The 23,692-nt window shown below is 40.6% G+C and overlaps 2 protein-coding genes across 3 annotated transcripts in view; one reads left to right on the top strand and one right to left on the bottom strand.

Annotated features, from left to right (window-relative positions):
• The window catches only part of arhgef12b (Rho guanine nucleotide exchange factor (GEF) 12b), a 41,771-nt gene extending 21,869 nt beyond the window's left edge, over positions 1–19,902 (top strand). Inside the window, exons 15-38 of the mRNA XM_020647106.3 lie at positions 183–288; positions 1,503–1,640; positions 1,741–1,773; positions 2,519–2,633; positions 2,749–2,854; positions 3,399–3,635; positions 3,767–3,917; positions 4,011–4,180; positions 4,272–4,418; positions 5,216–5,301; positions 5,926–6,051; positions 6,990–7,104; positions 7,228–7,328; positions 8,679–8,756; positions 8,938–9,013; positions 9,169–9,336; positions 10,549–10,636; positions 10,798–10,878; positions 10,973–11,067; positions 13,304–13,636; positions 14,319–14,561; positions 15,207–15,406; positions 16,616–16,688; positions 16,781–19,902. Of these exons, the coding sequence (XP_020502762.2) occupies positions 183–288; positions 1,503–1,640; positions 1,741–1,773; positions 2,519–2,633; positions 2,749–2,854; positions 3,399–3,635; positions 3,767–3,917; positions 4,011–4,180; positions 4,272–4,418; positions 5,216–5,301; positions 5,926–6,051; positions 6,990–7,104; positions 7,228–7,328; positions 8,679–8,756; positions 8,938–9,013; positions 9,169–9,336; positions 10,549–10,636; positions 10,798–10,878; positions 10,973–11,067; positions 13,304–13,636; positions 14,319–14,561; positions 15,207–15,406; positions 16,616–16,688; positions 16,781–16,803 (3,089 nt within the window). The 3' untranslated portion in view covers positions 16,804–19,902. The remainder of the gene's footprint in view (positions 1–182; positions 289–1,502; positions 1,641–1,740; positions 1,774–2,518; positions 2,634–2,748; positions 2,855–3,398; positions 3,636–3,766; positions 3,918–4,010; positions 4,181–4,271; positions 4,419–5,215; positions 5,302–5,925; positions 6,052–6,989; positions 7,105–7,227; positions 7,329–8,678; positions 8,757–8,937; positions 9,014–9,168; positions 9,337–10,548; positions 10,637–10,797; positions 10,879–10,972; positions 11,068–13,303; positions 13,637–14,318; positions 14,562–15,206; positions 15,407–16,615; positions 16,689–16,780) is intronic.
• A 312-nt stretch (positions 19,903–20,214) lies between these two features.
• tlcd5b (TLC domain containing 5b) lies at positions 20,215–23,455 on the bottom strand. 2 transcript variants are annotated; one of them, XM_020647107.2, is made up of 3 exons: positions 23,059–23,455; positions 21,818–22,018; positions 20,215–21,512 (listed from the first exon to the last, which is right to left on the bottom strand). In XM_020647107.2, exons 2-3 carry the CDS (start codon positions 22,005–22,007, stop codon positions 20,965–20,967), a joined length of 738 nt encoding a protein of 245 aa, XP_020502763.2. In that variant the 5' UTR covers positions 22,008–22,018; positions 23,059–23,455; the 3' UTR covers positions 20,215–20,964. The 2 variants fall into 2 exon arrangements, with proteins under 2 accessions (XP_020502763.2, XP_065819052.1); XM_065962980.1 differs by having other exon boundaries at positions 21,818–22,021; positions 23,059–23,451.
• Between the last annotated feature and the right edge of the window lie 237 nt (positions 23,456–23,692).

The following is a 23,692-nucleotide window of genomic DNA, read 5'->3' as shown; positions in this document are numbered from 1 at the left end:
AACTGTCATATTTAGTCATTGTACGTAACTCTGAAATGCTGCAGGAATCTTTTTGGCATTGAGTTATGGCATTGGGGGGAGGAACTGCCGTTCTCCGAAAGATTTGTGTTTGGTATTTTTAACTTGTAAGATGTAAGTGTTGGGATTAGACAATCTGGACTTGTTTATGTGTCACTGCACAGAGAAGCGCAGGCTGGAGTTAATACCTGAAGACGTCTGCAAACAGTACACTCAGACGTTACAGGATTCCCTCTTACCCGACCTGAACAAGAACCTGGAAGACTTCAGGTAAGAACTTTGTGACCTTTTAGACTTTAATCATTGTTTATGTAACATGAATTAACTAATAGTAACTAATCTGTTACAGGTTAGTTAAAAAAAAAACATAAAGAAGACAATGTGTTTATATGTTTACATGTTGACAAAGCCAATAATACCAAATTAATCCTATTTGATACACAATTTTTTGATAAGTGATCTGATTTATTTCTGTTAAAAAACTTGAATAACACAATAAAACAACCTGTTTCTGCAGTAAATGTCCAATTTTGGAAAACTGTATCTGATAACGCAACAAAGAGATTTACTGGATTGAGGCAATCTCTTACTAACTTCTGTTTTGTGTCATATTTTTGAAGTAAAATCATGTTGAAAAAGTTTGTATACATATTTGACACAGCAGGTATTTTAGGTGTTTTTGTTTATGATCAGTCTTTGTAATTTATGCATCATGTGTTTCCTAAAGCAATGCATTCTCTCTTGCATATTGAGGTAAAAATAATTAAAGGCCTTAAGGGCATCAGTTGATATATTATAGTGGAAAGTGGGATGTTTATAGTCCGTTTTGTTTAAATATGCAATCTGTTGTAAAGCAATTATAGATGAGTTCTTGGATGTTTGCATGGGTCACTGACTCATAATCTTCTTTTCTCAATTAAGTCCACAAAAAACTGATCCATTTTTAAATAATTTACTCAAAGACATTTTTTGAAGGTTTATTTTTGGGCTTTTTATGCCTTTATTTACGAGATAGGAAATTAATAGAGTCAGAAATCTGGTTGAGAGATTGTGGGGAATGTCATACGGGAAAAGAGCCACATGTCGGATTGGAATCTTGGCTGCCCGCTTGGAGGACTGTACCCTCTGTACATTCGCGCACTATGCTACCAGCGCTCCTTTTGAGTACCTGAGTACCTAAATAAATACTGAAACAAGGATGTATACAACAACAACAACAACAACCGCCAATAACGGCCAAAATGAAAAGTAGAGAGTCTCAGTGGGGGAAACAAAATGTTTGAACTTCTTGTAGTTAAAAAAATTCACTGTGTATGTATGTGTCAAATATGATACCAAACAAAACTCATACATGATGTGTGCTCTTCAATTTATTTTTAGAAGGTTCTATAACGACTCAAGATTCAAAGAATTCAAATTCTCAGATAATGTTTTGACGGTTTAGGCCTTACAGGATTAATGTGCTCGTGTTCATGTGTGTGCAGACAGAAGCGCAGTATGGGTCTGACTCTGGCTGAAGATGAGCTGTCGAAGCTGGACTCGGAGCGCGGAGAAAACCAACAGGTCTTGGAGAAGGAGTGCTCCTGTGCCGAACACATCCTGTCCAAGATAGAGGATATCCTGTGAGTCCCCGACCGCTCATAAACACAAAGACACGTACAGGAATCCATTCAGTTTCCTCGTTTGATTGTGTGTTTGCTCACCTTGAGTTGTCTGTTGCAGGTTGACGTCACAGCCTACAGAGGAGGAGAAGTGGTAAGTAAGGAAAGTCAAAGTGTTATCAGAGATATCAGAAATAATCGGGGAAATAAAACAGTATTCTTCTTGCTAAGTTTTATCTGATTTAAAGGTCACATATCCTCCTCCTCTTCAACCAGTTTAAATTAGCCTCAGAGCTCCCCAAAACGAGTGTGTGAAGTTTCTTGTTCTAAATCCACTCTGATCCTGTATTTGATCATGTCTATAAACCCCTCTATTTCAGCCCTGCTCAGAACAGGCTGTTTCTGTGTCTGTACCTTTAAATATGTAAATGAGCTGTGTCTGATCACACCCCCTCTCTGGAAGGGCTTGGGTGTCTCGGTGCTTTCTCGCTCCATGTCCTGTTGTTTATGGTGAGAAGGCAGACTCAGAGGGCAGAACAAACACCTAGCTGTGGGAGTGTCACCCACCTGGGGGAGGGGCTACTGCCCTTTGTGATGTCATGAAGGGGAAATCTCCAAACGGCCTATTTGAGCACACATTTTCTAAAAAGTGGAGCAGGAAAAAGACGGAGAGGATAGACCTCTCATTATTGGGGGTTTTTGTAGACAGACTAGGCACATGGTAAAGTGCATTTTGCATAATATGTGACCTTTAATATAGAAATATCTACAACGCCTCAAAAGCTGACAGCATGCTGTATGTTAAATATTTTATCCTTATCACTTTGAGTAGCTGTCATTAAAGTATGAGGCTAATTAATGCATTGTTTGTCCTTGTTTTGGTGTCCTCTTTTCTGCAGTCAAACAATGCAGTATGTGATTCTCACCTACATGAAGCACCTCGGGGTGAAAGTGAAGGAGCCGCGCGGTCTGGAACACAAACGAGCTCGCATCAATTTCCTGCCCAAGATTAAGGTCCGATCTGAAGTTAAGAAAAGCACAAGTAAACGTAAAAAGTATTTAGATGCAGACAACACACATCAAATCTATTCATATAATGTCTCTATTGTGTTTTATTTCCCACAAGCAGAAGAGCATCAAGTCTGAGAAGGACGGTGAGGAGAAGGTGAAAAAGCCTCGATTTCCCAGCATCCTTGGCCCGCCACGACGTCTGAGCAGAGTGGATTCAACTTCAGGTGGGAAGGAAAGTTTAACTCTTAATGTTTTTAGAGGAGTTAAAAGAGATTTATTTTTACATATTGAAGTGTGTATGTGAGAAGTGTTGGTGTAATGTCAGCGATAACGCAATAATCGTGATGTGATTAAAGTCAATAAATCAAGGCAAACATTTTTTTTACTCCCCCCCCCCCCCAAAAAAAAAAAACCTCTCAGACTGCTTAGATGAAGAGTCACAGTAAAATCCACCTTGTGACATAAACACTTTTTTTACCATCCTCTTGCTGTTTTCATTTAGTTATCGATCCTTTTATTGTGGTTAATTCAACGTTGTGACCATCAAGCATTTTCTTTCAAAATAAAAGCAGGCTTTGTATCCAAACAGGAAGTAAATTACTCTTAGCTTAAGACAGTAAAAAAATAAGCACAGCTGTTTTGAAATGCAAAATAATGCAATCTTAAACATGCAATAAATCAAAGATAACATTTTAAGACATTTGAAAAATTAATCGATTGACAGCCCTAATTTTTATGTTTTCATCTTTCTTTTGTGTTTGCCTGCAGTCGGTAAGGCCGTGGAAATTAACAAGCAGCGGTCACCAAAGCAGCTTCCTCAACCAACCGTCTGCATCCCCGAGCAGTCGGACTCCTCCTCTTCATCAAATTCTGGACGGACTCGTGGAAATCAGCTGAGCGAGGGCTCAGACACCAGCGTCTTATCCCTGCCTTCCACCACTTCTCCCATACACAGCTCGCCCACCTGTCTGACCTCGGATACCAGCGGACAAGACTCAGACTCCAGTAAGAGTTATTTCTTCTTGGTTTTAGGAATTCTGGGACAGAAGAAGATAAAAACATAATTTTACTATGAACCAGGAACAAAAGAAAAGATTCAAACTGATTTTCTTTTTCGCTTTTTTTTCTCTTTGCAGATTTGTCTCCGTTCTGCATCCAGACCAGACCGAGCGAGGGTCTGCAGTCTGGAGACCACCAGGACGCCGTCTCCAGTCCAACCAGCACGCAGTTTGACTTCAGCCCCTCTAATCTGGAGCAGTTACAGGAAGAAGACCAGGATGCCTTCAGGTATTTAACTTAAACTAGTCCTATCATGTACCATTTCTAGACTGTTAAATTAAACAAGTAAAGTTTTGATTGACAAACTCTGTGTCTCTGTAGGATGGAGGTGCAGTGTGCGGTGAGTTCAGGGGACATCCAGAGTGAAGACGACCTCGGAGGAGAGGTGGAGGGAAGCGAAGAGGATCCTCTGAACTGGCAAAGTCTGGTCAGTCGAGGAGTCCTGGCCAGTTTAACACCTCTGGAGATCAAACGCCAGGAAGTCATCAACGGTGAGTCATCTGCCTGACATCATTACTTCAGAGTGTGACATGATATAAAAGCATATATTTACAATGCATCCCTGCTTTCATCTGTCCTCAGAGCTGTTCTACACGGAGCGCGCTCACCTGCGGATGCTGAAGGTGTTGGACTCTGTTTTCTATCAGAGGCTGAGCAGAGACGGGATCCTCCCTCCAGAAGACCTCAAACACGTCTTTATCAACCTGGAGGAAATCATTCAGCTGCACGGTGATGTCACACACAGAAAATAACAACACATACAAATACTTTTCAAAGCAACAGGGGCGCGTCCAAAGGGGTGCCATTGGCCCCCCTTGAAATCTTATTGGCCACCCCAAAATCCTTGACTATTATTGGCTATTTGCCTTGCCAGACATGGGACTTACTGTATGTCGAAATCTACTATTCAGGCCGTGTTGCAACAAGCAGCTCATAGTTTTCAGTGTGCAGATGTTTTTAAGTACTAAATTGTGACTTTGGGCGGACATATTGTTTTGAGTCCTTAAAGAGTGAAGACTGAAGATGTATTATCTTGTGTTGCTTAAAAAGTCGATGTGTTGGTGCAGACAGAAGCGGTAAATAAATTCTGTCATTCATGTGTTCACAAACTTCAGGCCAAGTCAGTTCCCCCAGTTGGGCCACCCCAGTCCAAAAAGTCTGGTAACGCCCCTGCAAAGCAATGAATCCCACCTCAGACGAGGCATTTAGCCAATCACTGTCTATGATTTTGGCTCAGACTTCAAGAGGACACCTGGTGATCCATTTGGCCACGCCCCTCAGTTAATGATCGTTTATGATTAAGTGTACATGCAAACACCATGTAAAACTTTTTTTAAATTTTGGTTGAAATAAAGTACTCCATGGTTGATTTATACAACGTCAGTAACCCTAAGTTTTTTTTTTTTTATGTTATTCATGATGACTTTTAAAGACCCCCAATTATCCATTTCATTCCATTTAACCGGGTCTTAGCAGATTCTGATAGCCTGTTTTTTTTTTAAATGTCTTCTCCCTTTGCTCCACAGTTTCTGTAACAGAGCAGATGACCTCAATCAGGAAGAGAAGTGAGACGTCTGTGATCGGACAAATCGCAGATGACCTCCTGGCATGGGTAAGACTGTTTTCCATTCATGGTAGAAGTTAAAGATTATTTATAGGACTTATTAGGTAGGGGGGGTTATGATCGTTTTAACCAAAACCCCTATTTCAATTAGCCAGTTGACCGTGTGCAGCTCGTTGTTTCTTCACTTCTCTTTCATTTGAAACGAAGAATGCAATTTTGAACATTACAAACTTGAAATAAAAGACATATATTGAAATGCTTAATCAACATCCTCAATGTTTTGACGTGCTGATGATGAGAGGGAGACTAGATGTTGTGCTTTATATGCAACAAAGGAAAAAACATGCACAATTAACCAAATATGGCAGGTGCAGAGTCGAGCAAAAATAAGTCACTAATCTAACCAGGGCAAGTCTGATGAAGAGCAGGTGTACTCGACACATCACCCTGGTGAAATACACTTATAGACTATTGGAGCCCTGCAGTGTGGCAGCCATCTTTCTCTTTGCTGAAGTGCTTTTTATTCAATGCAAAATGTAATTCATGATATGCAATATCAGGATGATAAACAATTGATATGAAAACCTTTGGTATTGATATTTTTACTGGTGCAGGTATTTTAGTTTCTCTTGGTACCTGTTAATGTTCTTTTTGTGTGTGTGTTGGTTTCAGTTCAGCGGGGAGGAAGAGGAGAAAATTAAAAGAGCGGTGGGGACGTTCTGCAGCAACCAGCCGTCTGCGCTGGAGCTCATCAAGAGCAGAAAGAAGAAAGACCAGAGGTTCACCTTATTCATGCGGGTCGGACAGTTTTATCCAGAAGAAGAATTATTCTCATCATGTGTTCAAAAATATTCAGTGACTGTTTGTGTTCAAGAACCTACTTGAACGATCATGTTCACAATTATTATTATCCTATACACAACTGTGACAAAAACAAACCTTAATTCCATCTTAAGTACCAGACTTTGATAAAACAATGATATACATAAAAATCCCAGATAAATAACAATGCAGATGACAAAAATATAAAAGGTTTGGGTCAAGGAGGGCAGTTTTTTTAAAGGTCACATATTATACAAAATCCACTTCCTCATGTTTTTCTAACACTTAAGTATCCCTAGTCTGACTACAAACCCCCCAGTGATGAGAAAAGTCCATCCTCTCCGTTTTTTACCTGCTCCACTTTTTAGAAAATGTGTGCTCAAACAGGCCGTTTGGAGAGTTCCCCTTCATGACATCACAAAGGGCAGTAGCCCCTCCCCCAGGTGGGTGACACTCCCACAGCTAGGTGTTTGTTCTGCCCTCTGAGTCTGCCTTCTTACCGTAAACAATAGAACATGGGGCGAGCCACATCCCCTTCCAGAGAGGGGGCGTGGTCAGACACAGCTCATTTACATATTTAAAGGTACAGACACAGAAACAGCCTGTTCTGAGCATGGCTGAAATAGAGGGGTTTATAGACATGATCAAATACAGGATCAGAGTGGATTTAGAACAAGAAACTTCACACACATGTTTTGGGGAGCTCGGAGACTTATTGAAACTGGTTGAAAAAGGATAATAATATGTGACCTTTAAGGGATTTTAAGAACAAATTAATGCTGCCTTTCACCTTATGTTACTCTGGTGAATCAGGCCTCTGGAGCGTCCCTTTGAAAATGATAACGACAAGTCTGATTTATTGACTGTATCTTTGTGTATGTCGTTCAATATTTCCCCTTGTTGTCTCTCTTCAGGAGGCGGAGAGTAACCGTCTGTGTCGCAGGCTGCAGCTGAAAGACATCATCCCTGTGGAGATGCAGAGAGTCACCAAGTACCCACTTCTGCTGGACAATATTGCCAAATACACAGGTAGGTTAAACTGCTTTCATTCCTCTGGTTGCTCACCTTTCAGAATAGTGTATTATTTACAGAGGATTGTTGGAGTTATTTGTTAAAAGAGGCTGCTCGGTATGTTTTTTTACCTTCCCACAGAAGATGGCGAGGAGAGAGAAAAAGTGCGACGAGCTGCAGAATGTTGTAAAAAGATCCTCAACCATGTAAACCAGGCGGTCAAAGAGGCCGAAAACAAACAGGTATCATAACTCTTTTCACAAGTTGGAATATTTGACACTTGGTACAGGGGGAATAGTATGGACTCTACTATGAGTTTCTTTGTTATGTGTGGCCAAGTATATCCAGAGGTGTCAAAAGTATTGACATTCATTACTCAGGTAGAAGTATAGATACTAGGGTTTAAAAAGACTTCTGTAGAAGTTGAAGTATCAACTCAAGCTTTTTACTCAAAGTGTAAAAGTACTGGTTTCAAAAAGTATAAAAGTAAAAGTAACGTAAGGGGGAAATGCCATTAAGGACAAAAGCTTAGGCCGCGCCACAGCATGTCGGAATGGTATATGTTTATACTTCTCATCCAACCACAATCAAATTCACTCTATCCGGATGGCGCGATTTATCTGGATAGGTTTTGGTGTTTTTTTGAATGAAAACAAGCCGAAATGAAATAGGAGTAACGAGGCTATTTTTAAAATGTAAGAAGTAGAAGTAAAAAGTCGGCTGAAAAATAATTACTCCAGTAAAGTATAGATACCCAACATTTCTACTTAAGTAAGGTAATGAAGTATTTGTACTTCGTTACTTGACACCTCTGAATATATCCAATATATTCTGGAAGGCAAAAAGGAAATTGGCCCTTTACTGCCTGTTGTCCTCCAGTCTCTCCTCCCAACATTTCCTCTCTCTCTTCAGCTGTCCGATCCAGTAAAATGCAGAAATGGCCAAAAAAACATCTGGGGCACCGGTGGTCTAGTGGTTACTGCGCGCACCTCATGTGAGGAGGCTGGTCTCCTTGAGGGCGGGCGGCCTGGGTTTGGGTCCGACCTGTGGCTCCTTCCCTGCATGTCGTTTCCAACTCTCTCTCTCTCTCTCTCTCTCTCTCCCCAATTGGAGGGACAGGACAGAGGATAGTGGAGTCAGAAATCAGGACGAGAGAGAGAGAGGGGAATGACATGCGAGAAAAGAGCCACAGGTGGGATTTGAACCTGGGCCGCCCGCTAGGAGGACTACACCCTCTTTACATGGGATGTGCACACTAACCACTGTGCCACCAGCAGCCCTCTGGCCCCAGTTTCTAACTCTGTCCACTGTTCTGTCTCTTAAAATAAAGGCAGAACAGTGGACAGAGCCCCTCCCCCCAAAGAAAACAAAACACAACAAGTCTATGCTGTGCCATGTGCACAAGTTTGGGGGGGATTGTTTTTGTGGATGGGAGGTTTCTGGAGACTGTGCACTGTGTGACTAAGATGTGATGCACAATTATTCATAAAAAAAAATATGTTTGAATAAGAACGAAAGAATGAGACTGAAATGACTTAACTCCAGTCAAATGATGAGTTTACCATTTGGTGTGTTTTGTTCTTTCTCCACAGAGGCTGATCGAGTATCAGAGAAGGTTAGACATCTCCTCACTCAAACAGAGTGACAACCCCATGATCCTCGAGCTGAAGGTAAAAAACTAAGAATGTTTCATCCACGATGGTCTGAACATTACAGATCATGAGCTCAAATTAAAACTAAATCTGTTCTAATACATTACAGCCTCCTTTAACTATGGACCCTTTTCTCCCGTCATGGCAGATTGTCAAAAGGTAGCTGATTGTTCTTAAAACTTGATTCCTGCCTTTTCAGAATCTGGACCTGACAAAGAGGAAGATGGTGCACGAGGGGCCGCTCTCCTGGAAAATCAACAAAGACAAAATAATTGGTGAATCCCTGAATGAGTCTGCCAGTGTTTCCACGATATATTTCATGTTCTGTTTGTGAAGATTGTTGCCAACCTTCATACCTTCAAACAGGTTAAAAAGGTTTGCTTTGCACAACATCCTCCCTGTTCTTTAATGCATTTGTATTTCCTCTCAGAGCTGTACACACTCCTGCTGGAGGACATTCTGGTTCTGCTGCAGAAACAGGACGAGCGTCTGGTCCTCAAATTACACGGCAAAAACCCGGCCAGTGCAGCCGACACCAAAAACATCTTCAGCCCGGTCATCAAACTCAACACTGTGCTGGTTCGTCCTGTAGCCACTGGTGAGAACTTCACTCATGCTCCGACATGTTTTTCAGTTTGGTATTCTGGCTTCTTGTTTTTGGAATGAAAATGTTTTCATGCTGTCGTAAATCCATCCTCGTTCTGAACAAAATAAAGCGGTTTGGCAGTTTTGAAAAGGTTGTCAGATATCCAGCTCTTTGATCCAGACTGAACTTTCTCAGCAACTGTTGGATGGAAACTCTTTTTACCACAATTTATTACGGCCTCTGGAGAAGAACTCCTACCATTGAGTTTTCACAGTTTGAGTTTTTTTTTGAAGCAGTGGAATTCTTCACAAATACTCAGCGTCCCCAAAGGATGATTCTTTTTTATTTTCTGCCACCATCAAGCGGTTTGAAACAAAATGCTCGACTACTACTAGTGCCATGAAATGTGTACACACACATACTTCTGGGCGGGGATGAGTTGTAATAATAACTTTAGTGGTTCCTCAAATTATCCTGTTTGTGCAATCACCAGGTCAAAATGTCATCCGTCCAATATTTTTGTTTATAAAGGGAAACCTCAAAAAACGGGTTCCCATCGGCCTCAGCTTCACTGTGTGCTCAGAGCAAACTGAGAAAGAACACACGGTTAAAAACAACCAACAAACGATGAATCTGTGTTGACATTGGGTCATATATGTAGAAATGTGAAATACTTTTTGAAGTTGGAGCCTTCTTGACCGAGAAAAGGCAGGAAGTGTCTTTTTGGCTCATGTTGATGAAAGACACCAAATCCCAGAATGCACAGCACCGCAGGCCACACCCACTAAGGTCAGCAGTCGTCTCGCCGCTATATATATTTTTTTTTTCGCCATTATCATCTTTCTCCATAGAGCCTGTTAGCATAGCTTCCAAGCAATATGGCGGACGTTAAGTTTCGATTCTGGGAGTGAGTTCCCACCCACTGATCTGTGATTGGTCCGTAGCTTCAGTGGTCGAAAATATGAGGAACTGGCGTTGTAGTTTCACCCCGCTAACCACAACAGCTTCCAATGACGCAAACTGAAGATATCTTGCGTCAGTGGAAGCTCCTTTTAAGACTCAGAAATACAAAGATTTCCCGTCTCAGGAGAAAATGAGGGCGGGATGCACGACCATTCAAAAATACTACCAGGTTTCTAATGATACAAAGATTAATACAAATGGGTGAAGTATCCCTTTAAGTTTGTATGTTTTTGACATTATTCATGTCTTTGTCCTCATCAGACAACAGGTCTTTCTTCGTGCTGTCCATGTCAGAAAACGGGGCTCAGATCTACAAGGTGAAGTCTCAGACGGTGTCCGATCAGAGAATGTAAGAACCACCAAATCCCTTTTCTTTCCTTCAGCTCGTACATCCTTAATATGAAGTCAGTTTTCCACTTTATAAAGAGAAACAAACAACATGAGCATGAGTGATTGGCGTCACAGTGATTCAACTTTTTCCACCATGCTGTACCACCTGCTGTCATCCAGGTGGCAGTGTCTGATCACACAATGTGCCGACGCCATGAAGGCCAAACCTCACAACAGAGACAAACCTCCAGCTCAGACCGAGTGAGTCCCCCAACGCAGCCACTAACTCACTGATGTCTTTATTTTATTTTAACGTTGTTTCCAATGAGTTTGTGTTTTTTTTTTTTACTCTCAGAGCCGAGCGAGACGCCATCGAGATCATCAAACAAGCTTTGCCCAAAGCGACCAAAGAGGCTGCTGGTACATCGGATGGAAGCGTCAACTCTTCAGGTACGGAAGCTGAGCGTGTTTTAATGAGTGCTGAAATATTTAGGCTGTTTGTAGAAAGTGTTTGTGTTAGCTGGTTCAGAATTAATGTTACAATTACAATTCAATTAGCAGATGCTTGTATCCAAAGCGACGTACATCAGAGAGTAATTACAATTAAAGCTTCTGCATTGGTACACCAATCAGAGTGCAGGGACCAGAGTAAAGCGTCTTCATAGTTTATTTTCTTTCCTTTCCATTTAAAGCTTAACGGAAAACAAAATAAACACTCATCAGGGCCAAACCGATAAATCTAATTAATAAACTAAATCATCCAATAAATGCACAGGAGCATATGTTTACACATAAATAAATGTAGTACTCAGGTACACAGTCAGCATCGTGCAGCTCAGCATGCTGAAGAGAACAAAGGGAGCGAGCAGGGCCGGCTGCAGGCTTCTTAATTACTCAGGTGTGGACTGAACTGGTTATCATGACCACAGGACCTGGACATAAACTCGCCTTGGACTCCTACCTACAAAATATAACACTCACACCAGTGTGCCCTCCCCAAGCATGCAGGGTTTGTTTGTAGCACAGGGAAACCCACAATCACACAGCACGTATTCCTTTGAAATGTTGTAATTTATTGTTGATAGATAGATAGATAGATAGATAGATAGATACTTTATTGATCCAGAGGGAAATTATTTTTAACACCACTCTTTTAACCGCTTATAACAATTATTTATGACCTATTTATCACGCTTTTAATAGAGCCACTTGTATGTGTGTGTTTCTGTTGTTGTTTTTGTGTCTAGCCGTATGCACACTGATGCTCTTTTACAAAAATGAAGTTCCTAACGGATAAATAAAGTTATTTGAATTTGAATTGAATTTGAGTAGCAGGTTACAAAGACATGACATGAAACATTTGTTACAAATTAACCACAAAACCGACGCCCCCCCCCTCTCCCCATACATATATATTAACCTGAAAAAAGATTTAAAGAATACCTCTAGATGAATCAAACTTAAACTGTGCAATTAAAAATAGACTTATACAAGAAATGTACATAACCCATGCAGGGATAAAAATATATGTGACATTTAAACAAGAACCTATAAACAGTTGAGGAAAGAAAAATCTGTAATTAGACCTGAATATAAAAAATAAAAAAGTGTTGTTGTGTTGTTTATATATGTACAGCAATGTTTAAAAAGAAGATTTAGTTTAAAAAAACAGACCTTAAATAACAGTCAGTGCACAGTAAACTGTAAGAACGTTCACTTTTTTTAATAAATCTTAAAGCAAGACTCCCATTAGCCAGCGTCCCGGGGCACTCAAGGCAGGAAGTAGGCTGAAAGAGGAAGTGAGATCTGCAACGCTGTTAATTAAAGGCTTTATATGTGATTTTTTTTGATCCAGCAGATGTCGCCCTTGAGCACCAGCATGAAACCAAAACAACTCGCGCTGCATTGTTGTGTTAGCATGCTAATGCTAGCGATCTTTATTATGCTGGTATCTTCACACTGCATGTAAATTTACCTGAAATGAGCGTGATCTAGAAACACAGTTAAGCAGTGAGTACAGTATGTTATTCTTCTTTTCTCTAGTCCCTCAATTAAACAACTTTTATACACGAGGGGAGGAGTCAGCCGGCCGTCCGGGCGATGTAAACAAAGTGAAGATAGGACTCTGAAAACTCTGAAAACATCACAGACAGTGGGACTCGGGTGTTACACCCATTGTAGACAGTCATGACTCACAGAGTTATTTTCAGAGGAGATACTTGATCTCTACATTTAAGTGTGAAAAATCACATATGAAGACTTCAAGAGTTACTGAGACAGAAACGTTTGTTTCGGACATGAATGATAAGAATCTGATTGAGAAAAAGAATCAGAATAGCTTGGATTCATATCGTGTCTGTCAAGGGACCCAAGAAGGCTTTTACTTACTACAAATATTATTTAGCCGTCTTTTATCGGCTGCTGTCTTTTATCGGCTGCAGCCTTCATGTCAAGAGGATTTTCTGCTTGTCTCTGTTTTTATTTATAAATAACAGTTTTGGGAGAGTATAGTTTGTTGGTTGGACTTAAAAAAGGCAGTCATTTAGAAATGTTTGATTTTTTTTGTGCTATTTTCTGAAAGTTTTCAACTAAATACAACCTGAGTATTGTCATTTTCATCAGTTTTCTCCTCTGAGTGAGATTGGCAACACATTCAAATGTTGCTCTTTCTGATTAACACTTTCAGATCTCGCGTCTCCATGCATCGCCGATAAAGATGGCGCCTCTTCTCCAGACATTCAACGTCCGTCGAGTACCAACCCGTTTGACGGCATGAAATCAGAGGATGAGGAAGAGGAGCTGGCCTCAGCAGAGAGACAGGAGGAGGAGGAGGAGGAGGAGGAGGAGGAGGAGGAAGGGGGTGATGAAGAGATAGATGAAGCAGAGCTGGAGGCGTTCCTGGACGGGCAGCTGCCCTTCCTGCAGGAGGAGACACCTCAGAGCGTCGCTGCTGAAAACCAAGAGCTCAACGCGTTCGATTCAGCCTCCTCCTCTAAAGGCGAAGAGGCTCTCAGGACGTGTAAGTCACACATTCAGAGGCGTACTCTTAGACCTTCTGAGCAGATTTTCAGACCAAAGCAAAACTCTCTTTGGAGATTCAAGATTCAAGATTTTTATTTGTCACATGCTCATACAGATGTGTAGTGAAATGTAAAGACTGTTCCCCAAGGCCATGCAATAAACACTCAAATTACTAAAACATAAGAAATATAATGTAAAATTTAAAAAAAGAAATATTTGAATATACAGAATTAAAGAAATGTGAACAGTGTAAAGTGCCTACTTTGCGCACTTAACAACATAAAATAAGTCAACATCTCGAGAAAAAAAAACGGAAAATTACTCCTGATCACGGGAATATGGAGACAAATGAAATGCATGATTGTCCACTTTGGGCTTCCGTAGAAAAGAGTCTTGTTACAGCATTTAAAGAGGGTGTTTAATCCAAGAAGATCTTACTGGAACATTGAAAGTCTCTTAGTAAAACATGAGAATGATCAGATTTTAGAATATAAGCACTTTGAGATTTTTACATTACAAATTAAATGTATTATTATTATTTTTATTACTTGTCAGCGTGAACCCAGAGCTGAGAACTACAAACTTACAGGGAGTTTGGCTTCTCTCTCTTTTTAGGAAGTCTTTACTCCAGAATAATGTTTACAGAGAGTTTATATTTGTGTTGTTTTTCTCCGTCCCAGTGGCCATGCTGAAGCAGGCTCTTTTCAACCACATGATCAGCAGAGAGGCGGAGGAGGAGACAGGGGGGGAGAAGAGGGAGAGTGGGGCGCCCGGCTGTCAGCCGAGTGCCTCTTTGCCCGGGAGCCCCGAGGGGGGGCCGTCTGCTGCGAGCGAAGAGAGCCGAGTGTCTTCAAGTTCACAGAGAGACGACACTCAGCTTCCCTCGGGACTCACAGGGACGTCAGAGACACCTGAACGCAACGGTGAGGGCTTCCACTTTGTTTCCTTGTTGATTTTTGTCCTAGTAGTGATTAAAAACTCTTCACCTGACTCACCAGACTTTACAAACAGTCTGTATTTGGCAATCGTCATGTTAGCACCCATACAAAGTGAAAAACAAAACAAAAACAAACAAATAACACCAAAAACTGTCACCATGTGTACAACCTCTCCCACCAGTTTTATTTTACATCATTTTGTTACTATACTGTCCCCATGTTTTTCTTTGTCCTGTTTGCTCATTCACTTTATTTTGTCCCTCTTTCTAATTCATTCATTTTATTTACTGACCCTTTTCCTTTTGTTTTGTTTGTTTGTTTGCTGTTGTCTAAATCTGCTTGCAAAACTGTATCATACCACAGTTCCCCTCTTATTTGTATCTCTTTTTTTTTATTGTGCGAGTGTGTGTATGCACGTTTTGGTGAATAAAAAAAATTCTTCACCTCCAGAAGATGTTTTAAATTTCTTGTCAAAGCTGCAGCTCTAATTCCAGTTTTTAATGTCATCTAGTCGACGCTCCGCTTTGCTGTGACTTCACAGAGAAAGCCGACAGCTCAAAGACAGAAAAGCTTTTCAAAATCAGACTTTTAATTTGACCTCCTCCGTCTGCTCTGCTTCTCCCCCTCCAGGTGGTTTTGTGGTTCTGGACTTTGGAGGCTCAGAGGAGAGCAGCACTGATGACGACGGGGGAGTAGGAGTGGACGTGGGGATCGACATGAGCAAACTGCTCTCCTCCTCCTCGCAGACAGGAGGCGTCAGTGGGCCCAACCTCAGCAGGCAGCTCATGACTCACCTGCGCCTCCTGCAGGCCGACCTGCAGTATCTGAAGGTACTGCACATGTTAAGCCTGGTTTATACTTTATGAAGGTGGGGGGGAAACCAGTGCAAGTGCAAAAGCTGCTAGTAAAGCATGGCAGATTTTGAGAGAGGACTTCCAGGTAATGAAAATCTCCATGGAAATTTCATGTTAGGGTATCACTTTTACCTGCTCCTTGGTTAAAAGCAGGCTTAAAGATAAAGATAAACTTTATTGATCCCCCATGGGGGACATTTTTTCGTTACAACAGCTCAAGAAAACAGGAATATAATTATTAAAAATAACAAGAAGTTAAAAATCAAACATATTTACATCAGTTAAATAAAGGGAGAAAAAATACAATAATAGAGTAATACAAAGTATGTACACTCCCACTTGTGGAAAGAGTTATTGAACTTGAGGATTGTTAGTCATTTCACTTTTTGACTTTTGGTGAATGTTAAACAGACTTGAGCTCGTATAGCGACCTTCAGTTGAGAGACGACCGACTCTACCAACCAAGCCACAGCTGCCCGACTTTTTTCATCCAATGTTCGAGATTAAATCAAAACAATTATGAATTTGTTCATAAAGAGATTGACTGACAAGTAGTGTAGTGTTTGTCTTTATATGTTGACGTGAATGGTGGTGGTGTGGGGGGTTCAAAATATTTTAATCAGCTAAAGGGGGTCACTTAAAGTCTGGGAACCGCTGATCTAATCGGATTTTCCAAGAGGAAGAAAAAAACCGAGAACAATTTTGAGGAGCCCAATGATCATTTTTATTTGCACAAAATTTTAATTTTGAAGTCCCAAGAACTGTCAGAAAATATTCAAAATATTTCTTTTTAGCTGGTTTATTTTTTTAAACCAATCAGTTGACCCTGAAGTTGTAGCCAGCATCCCCTATAAACTTGAGTTATTTCAATTGAAAAGTAAAAACCTTATTTTGAATCTTGATTAATCTCCAGAAAAACTCTAAAACAAAATGGTTGAGAGTTTAATATCAGCATGTACATGATTTATTGATTGTTTACCTTTATTTTCTTTCCTGATCTGTGGACTTTACTTTTATTATTTATTTATTTAACCTATATAAAATCTCTTTTTCAAGGGAGACCTGGCAGAGACAGGCAGCAGCAAAAACACAAAGTTACAGACAGAAATACAAAGAGAGACACAAAGTGCAATTTACAAAACACTAAATGACTTACTGAGCTTTGATTGTATTTGATGTTTCCAGGAGGTGGAGATAAAGTACAACGAGCTGCGACAAACACACAGCGACCCGGCTACTGACTCAGAGGACAACAATGGTACGTTTCTCTTCCCTTATTTAAAAAAAAAAAAAAACCCAGCTGATTGAAGTTCATGTAAGTCTTTTGTTAAATCTTTGTTTGTTTTATAGGTTTACCAGACGGGATTCAGTGATGAAAGACTTCCTGCTGTCGTCGTCGTATGAGCCAGATGAATGTTTCTCCTTTGGTGTCTTCTGGACCTTGTTATCGTTGATGTCGCCCCAACAACAGAGAATCAATCTCCGACCACATCTTGTTTCAGTGGAAGTATCAGAATCACCAATGACGCTCCTTTAAAGGAGGGACACTCAGAAGAACCAGAGGATTATTCACTCTCTTTTCTGTTCTAATGATATTAATTATCAATGCATAAATTATCTTTAACACTGGAGATACGCTTTGGAAAACAGACTAACTGTGGATGTACCACGGAGACAAAACAAGAAGAGACATGAAGACTGTGTGCAGGATGACTCTCTGAGGATCCAGAAGGTGGATTTCTTATTCAGGACTCACTGCTGTAAACTTGATATTTCACTTTGCAATTCGTGCTTTTCAAACGCCACATAGTCTAACGTGCTTAACCATACTTCCCTACTCTGTTACTGCCCTGAAAAGCAAACTTTTAATCTCCTCTCATCATGGTGAGTATGTGTAAAGATTCAGGAACATCTGCAAAAACATCCCCCCCCCCCCCCCCCCTCAAAGAAAACATATATTTATGTTGCATGGTTTGTAATGTATGTCTTTAGCCTAGCTAAGCATAAAAATGGAAATAAGGAGGACCAGCTGGGCTACATGGAAAAAACACACCTCTTAACTCTCATTGGTTGGATGTTTGTTTTATCTTCACACATGCAGAAATGTTAAAATGCAAACATCCGAGTACTAACCTGGCCCCTGATTAGCTTCTGAGACTGGACGAGACCTTGAGTGTTCAGGGTGCTAGGCTGTAAGCAGTGTTTTATAACTCTTAAACCGCTTGAGATATTTGACAAAAGGGCTGGGCTGATGGATTAAAGGATTTTGTCAGAAAGTATTTTCGGGAAGTAGCTCTCCATAAAAGCAAAAATTGTTTTCGTCAGGACAAAAAAACATATTAAGGTTTGGATGAGTTTTACTTGTAGGTAGATTCGGATGTTAACATAAAACATGTTGAACATTTACATGAAAACATTTTGACTTCAAATTTCTCTTAAATTTGAATGAAAAAAATGGACTTAAATGTAGAACTTTTTCATGGAAAAATTGACTTCAAATTTTTCGAAAATTGTCTTGAAAAAATGTTGACTTCGAAAATGTCTAAAATTTTCATGAACATTTTTTGACTTCAAATTTCTCTAAAATTTTAATTAAAAAAAATGTTGAAATAAAAAATGACAAAGATTTGAATGCAAAAATGTTAATTTAAAAAATGTCAAAAATTTTCATGAACAATGTTTTACTTGGAAAACCAAATCATGGAAAAGTTTTGGTTTCAACAAAGTCGAAAATCTTCGTGAAACAATTTGACTTCTAAAATGTCAAAAATTGTCATGAAAAAATGTTCAGTTAATCATCACTTCTGGGCCTCCATAGATGTGTGGTGGGGACTGTGTCTGCAGAGACTTCGTCCTCTGACTGGATTTAGATTTGTTTGGTTTATTTTGGTTGATTCGGGTCGTTTCTGGGTGTGAAGCTGGTGTGTCTCCTCCAGCCAATAACAGCGTGCAGGTGGGTTTGGACCCAATTTAAACCGGTGAATATGACAGACGTGGACAAAGCTGCAAAGAAGAGATAATGAGGCGATGTGCCAAGCTGATAAAGCTCGTTCCAAGACGAGGTTTAGCTTTAGGTCGGCCCTTACCTGCAGACGCAGAGTTGGTCTGTTTTCCGTTGGACAGGCAGGTGCCGAACAACAAACAACAACCGTTATATTCTCAGGTAGCTAGCAGTGAAGTTACAAGCAGTGAACGTACACACTACATCCTGACACTCCTGGTGGCGATGAGCCCAGGAGGAGGGGCCCAGTTTAAATGTTGTGTTTACAAACTGCAACGGACATTTCTACTGACTCCACCTTTAAGACAATGTTTTTTTACCTTTTCCACTGTATTCCAGTCTTTATGCTAAGCTAGGCTAACCTCTTTATGAATCCAGCTCAAAACTTTACGCACAGATATGAGAGTTTGATCAACTTTCATGTCTTACTTGCCGAAGAAAAGCAAAGACACAAGTTTCAGAGCTGCACACACTTTTCCTGGCACATGAAGGATCATGAATCAGAATCAAACATAAATTATTTTGAGACGGCTCACAAGTTTTCCACGAAAAAAGTGTGTACTGATCGTCTTCTTAAGTTTGAATCTCTGACATAACTGAATAACTTTGAAATTCTGTTTAGCAGCTGTTTTTAAAACCCCCAGTATTACAATTTCCCAGAGCACTTAAATGTAGCATGGTAAACCAACAGAACCAGATCCAGATCAGCTCTGTCTTCAGCTCACCAAATATCTACCAAATTAATAACAGTCGACGAATAACCAAACAGTACAGACACACAAACAGAACCTCAGTTACATTTTTGTGTTTTTAAGAATCTACATTGTTCAATGAGGACTCACATTTTGGTTTTCTTTATTTTCTGTTTCACCAGGAGGAGTTTTGTGCAGCTGTTATAAAATGATAAACATTGAGTGTAACTTTTGCTGCACAGCACATCATACCATACAAACTACAGGCTCCTCAGTGTGTGTGTTCACATGTACATTTATCGGTTTAACTTAACTCTAAGGTGTATTTTTTCCTTTTTTTCTGACTTCCACTAGCTTCCATGATAATCTCAGTGAAGCTATCAACTAACCCGAGTGCCATTTTTCACCTCTTCACCTCCTCGATCACTAAAAACTTCTTTTTTTTTTGCGTATATCATGAGATTTTCTTCAGGATCATTTTGAGTTCTGCCTCCGACTTCTTCATCTTCTTCGTGTATTTTATAACCTGTTATTGTTAAAGGCACATGTTACAAAGATTCACCTTCACGGTTGGACTGAAAACACTTCAAAACATTCACCGGCCACTTGACTGCACGGACGGGGAAATGTTTTTATGGACTGATTTAAATGTAAAGGAATATAATGTACAACTATGACTGTGTATCAAAGGTTTGTGTTTGTTTTTTTACACAATGCAATCATGTAATATTTTAACACAGACTAATTAAAACAGGGTTAAGTATCCACTCAGCATGAAATCTGTTGTTATTGTTGTTATTTTGTTTTATTACATATTTTATTACATCAGCGTTAATCACCATGGAAACAGGTTTTCTGACATTGTTGAAAACTTTTTTTTAAAGGGAGAATGAGCGACTTTTTGATCCAGTAGGTGTCGCCCTTTAGCACCAGCATTAAAACCAAAACAAACTGCTGTTTGGCCACACCTCCTCCATACTGAAGCCTCCGCTCTCCTCCAGCAACACACCTCCAACCCCTCTCCACTGGCGTTCACACGACGCAGTTATCAATTTGAACGCACCATAATTAAGGACCTGGGGACAAGATTTTATTTTGGGAAGTAGCTCTCCATTAAACCAATAATTGTTTTCGTCTGGACAAAAAAACATATTATTCTTTGGATGAGTTTTATTTGAGTCAGATGTTAACATCAAACATGTTGAACATTTTAATAAAAAAAATAAATGTCGAAGATTTTCATGAAAAAATTTAATTCAGAAATGTTGAAATTTTTCATGAAAATTTTCTGCTTGAAAAATGTTGAAAATTATCATGAAAAAAATGTACTTCAAATGTCTGTGTCTGATCATTCTGTGCATTAGCATGCTAATGTTAGCGCTCTTTAGTTAGCTCGTAGCTTCACATTTTACATAAACTGACAGAGAATGAGCGTGATCTAAAAACTCTTACTAACATCCAAATAATCAATGAGTATGTTCTTCTTCTTCTCTCTAGTTCTTGACTAAAACAGCTTTTATACACAAGGGGAGGAGCCGGCCGTCCCGTCCATGTAAACACGGCGCTGACAACAACACACTCATTAGACTCAGAGAGACATGGGGGATTGACAGGAGAAGCTGGGGATAAAGAGTGAAAAATCCGACTGCCCATCCCTAACACTTCAGGAGTTCTGTGTAAGTTTGAACAAGGCTTCGGTTGCAGTTGAAAATGAGAGTAAAAGAGGTTTCATAGATTGAGGTAAACTTAAAAATATGGCTGACGAGGTTGTTTTTTTTCTTGTAGCATCAAAACTTTATGGCAGTAAACACAGAGTTCAACAATCTTTAGGATGATTCCCCTCAGTCCCTCTTGTTTGAAAGTCCATCGGGTTCTGGTGTTTTCGTTTCTTTCAGCTTCTGGTTCTCTCGCCATCTTTTATACTTGGCCTTACTTTTCTTGTAGCCGAATTTGGCGATGTCCACCATGAACACCCAGGCCAGTCCGTACATCGCCACGCCTCCCAGCTTCATTACGAGGGATGTCCTGGGAGAGGTGAGCTCGCAGTAAAACATCGCAGTGCCCACTCCCACGCGCACGGTGGCGAACAGAAAGATGAACAGCAGGTCCACGGCGTCGCCCAGCAGGCTGTCGTACATGCCCACCTGCCGAAGGAACCAGCGGGTCTGCAGCAGGGGGTTGGTGATCTCGCTGCCGAAGATAACCGCGCAGGTTTCGCAGCCCGACACCCCCATGAGCAAGGCCAGCAGGATGCCCACCATGCTCGCCGCGTGGTGAGCCAGCATGACGGGACCCTCGGTTCGATTGCATACACACCAGCCCATATCGAAGAGGAAGTAGCCGAGGCAGACGGCCAGGGACAAAGTCTGCAGCTCAGTGTTCTCTGTACCTGGAGGATAGAAAGACACAGGGTTGTGCATGAGGCAATATCAAGACGAAGCACAAAAAACAAACTAATGTGCTCTAATGCAATTTCTGTTATTTCTGCAACGACTACAGCATGGTGACCAATATTTAAAAAATTATCTTCATATCAATAATTGTCTTCATATCTCATAAAGCTGTTATGGCTTTAATGAGTGATGGGTAGTTTGGTTTATGTGGGGGCCTGTGTATTGGTTCAAAGAGTAGGCCAGTGTGACTGCGACCTTAGTCCCTGCGACCCTTCCCCTGTAGATCTGGATCCTTTCCCACCTGCATGTGTGAGGGGCCAGGGTCCGTCTATGAAGATGACGTAAGCTGTCAGCAGCACTATGAGGACCCCGTGAGACAGAGTGACCAGCCGACAGTTCCACTCGGGTCCTCGACGAGGAAACGTCCAGCAGAACAACAGGTAGAGCGAGAACCAGCCAATCAGGCTGCAGATCACCTCCAGCACAGGCATGGCTGTCTTTCCTTCTGTGGGAAGATTTCAATTGATTTATCATTTTAGATACAAAGCATGAATGTCTGGGTCACTTCCTGTCTCTAAGCCAAACTTATTTAATTTAGAAGTCACCTTAAAGCCTTAACGAGTGAAACAATTAGCAGACATGTTTGTTTGCTTTTTAGATATTTCGGGTTTTTTGGTGCCGAGACAGAACAGATGATAGGGTCGCCTTCTTCAAGGGGCGCTGCCTGTCAACAGTCAAGGCAAACTTAAAGGCTTTATATGTGATTTTTTGATCCAGCAGATGTCGCCCTTGAGCTCCAGCATGAAACCAAAACAACTTGCGCTGCATTGTTGTGTTAGCATGCTAATGCTAGCGATCTTTATCATGCTGGTATCTTCACACTGCATGTAAATTTACCTGAAATGAGCGTGATCTAGAAACACAGTTAAGCAGTGAGTACAGTATGTTATTCTTCTTTTCTCTAGTCCCTCAATTAAACAACTTTTATACACGAGGGGAGGAGTCAGCCGGCCGTCCCGGCGATGTAAACAAAGTGAAGATAGGACTCTGAAAACTCTGAAAACATCACAGACAGTGGGACTCGGGTGTTACACCCATTGTAGACAGTCATGACTCACAGAGTTATTTTCAGAGGATATACTTGATTTCTACATTTAAGTGTGAAAAATCATCATCATTTAAAGCAGTGGCCCAAAACGTGCATTTTTTGCAACGACAGTAGGAAACCTCCCTAAGGGGGCCCCATTTGACAGCACTCATTCTCTTTCTCTGCTGAAACTTGCATGCATTATTTCTGTGAAAACCAAAGTTTGTCAATGAAAGTCAACATGTAAAAATGAAGAGGAATCATCCGTCTAGGAGAGAAAAAAGAGGAAGAAAATAAACTTTGTGTTTTGAAATGTAAATCAACGAGATCCTCATGAATGGACTTCTACTCATACTGCGTGGATCTGACCCAGTGTTGCATTAGAGTGCCATATTGGCTCAGATTTGACCCAGTGACTTTTATTGTAGTGTGTAACACTATTACCACAGACTTACCTTAACCCCTCCTCCGCTCAGTTGTCCTCAGACTCAGGAAACATGAAGAAAATTACTCCAGCGGCTGCGCACAGACTCGTCCTCCATCGCTGTTTATCTTCATATCAGGCATTAAAAACTCCAAACCAAAGGGCCTGAAGCTCAGCACATTTCTAAATGACACATGTCCAATCTGTCAAGATGACAGAAATGCCATGTGCAGGCTACTATAGACAGTTAGTGGATCCTTTATCCCTTCCCCCTGGACCTAAGAACTGATCCTCTTAAAGGATTACAGTCTCTGCAGATACCTGCTTTTAGACAGGACGGGTGATACCAGCAGCAGCTGTCACACTCTGAAGTGACACCAAACTGAATTTTGCTAAATGTATCACATTTTTTCTGAGGTCTGTGCATAATCTGAATTCAGCTGAAGAGCGAGGAGAGATCCAAGTCTGCTGTGTTTCTTCTTCTCGCTCCTGATTTATTAAGCCTTGAAATGAAACACACAGAGTATATAGAGTTTAAAAATTATTTAAAGCTTATAATCAAACATTCTTAAACGTTTACATTTTAAGGATGTATATAACTAAATACTTTAATGCAAGTGCTTTACTCAGTGGATGCTTTGAGTGCATTAATGTGTAATATCACT

Source organism: Labrus bergylta, chromosome 14 (genome assembly GCF_963930695.1).
Source record: "Labrus bergylta chromosome 14, fLabBer1.1, whole genome shotgun sequence".
NCBI classification, from domain to species: domain Eukaryota; kingdom Metazoa; phylum Chordata; class Actinopteri; order Labriformes; family Labridae; genus Labrus; species Labrus bergylta.
The sequence above is the reverse complement of the archived record's forward strand: the minus strand, read 5'-3'. Positions and strand labels throughout refer to the sequence as shown.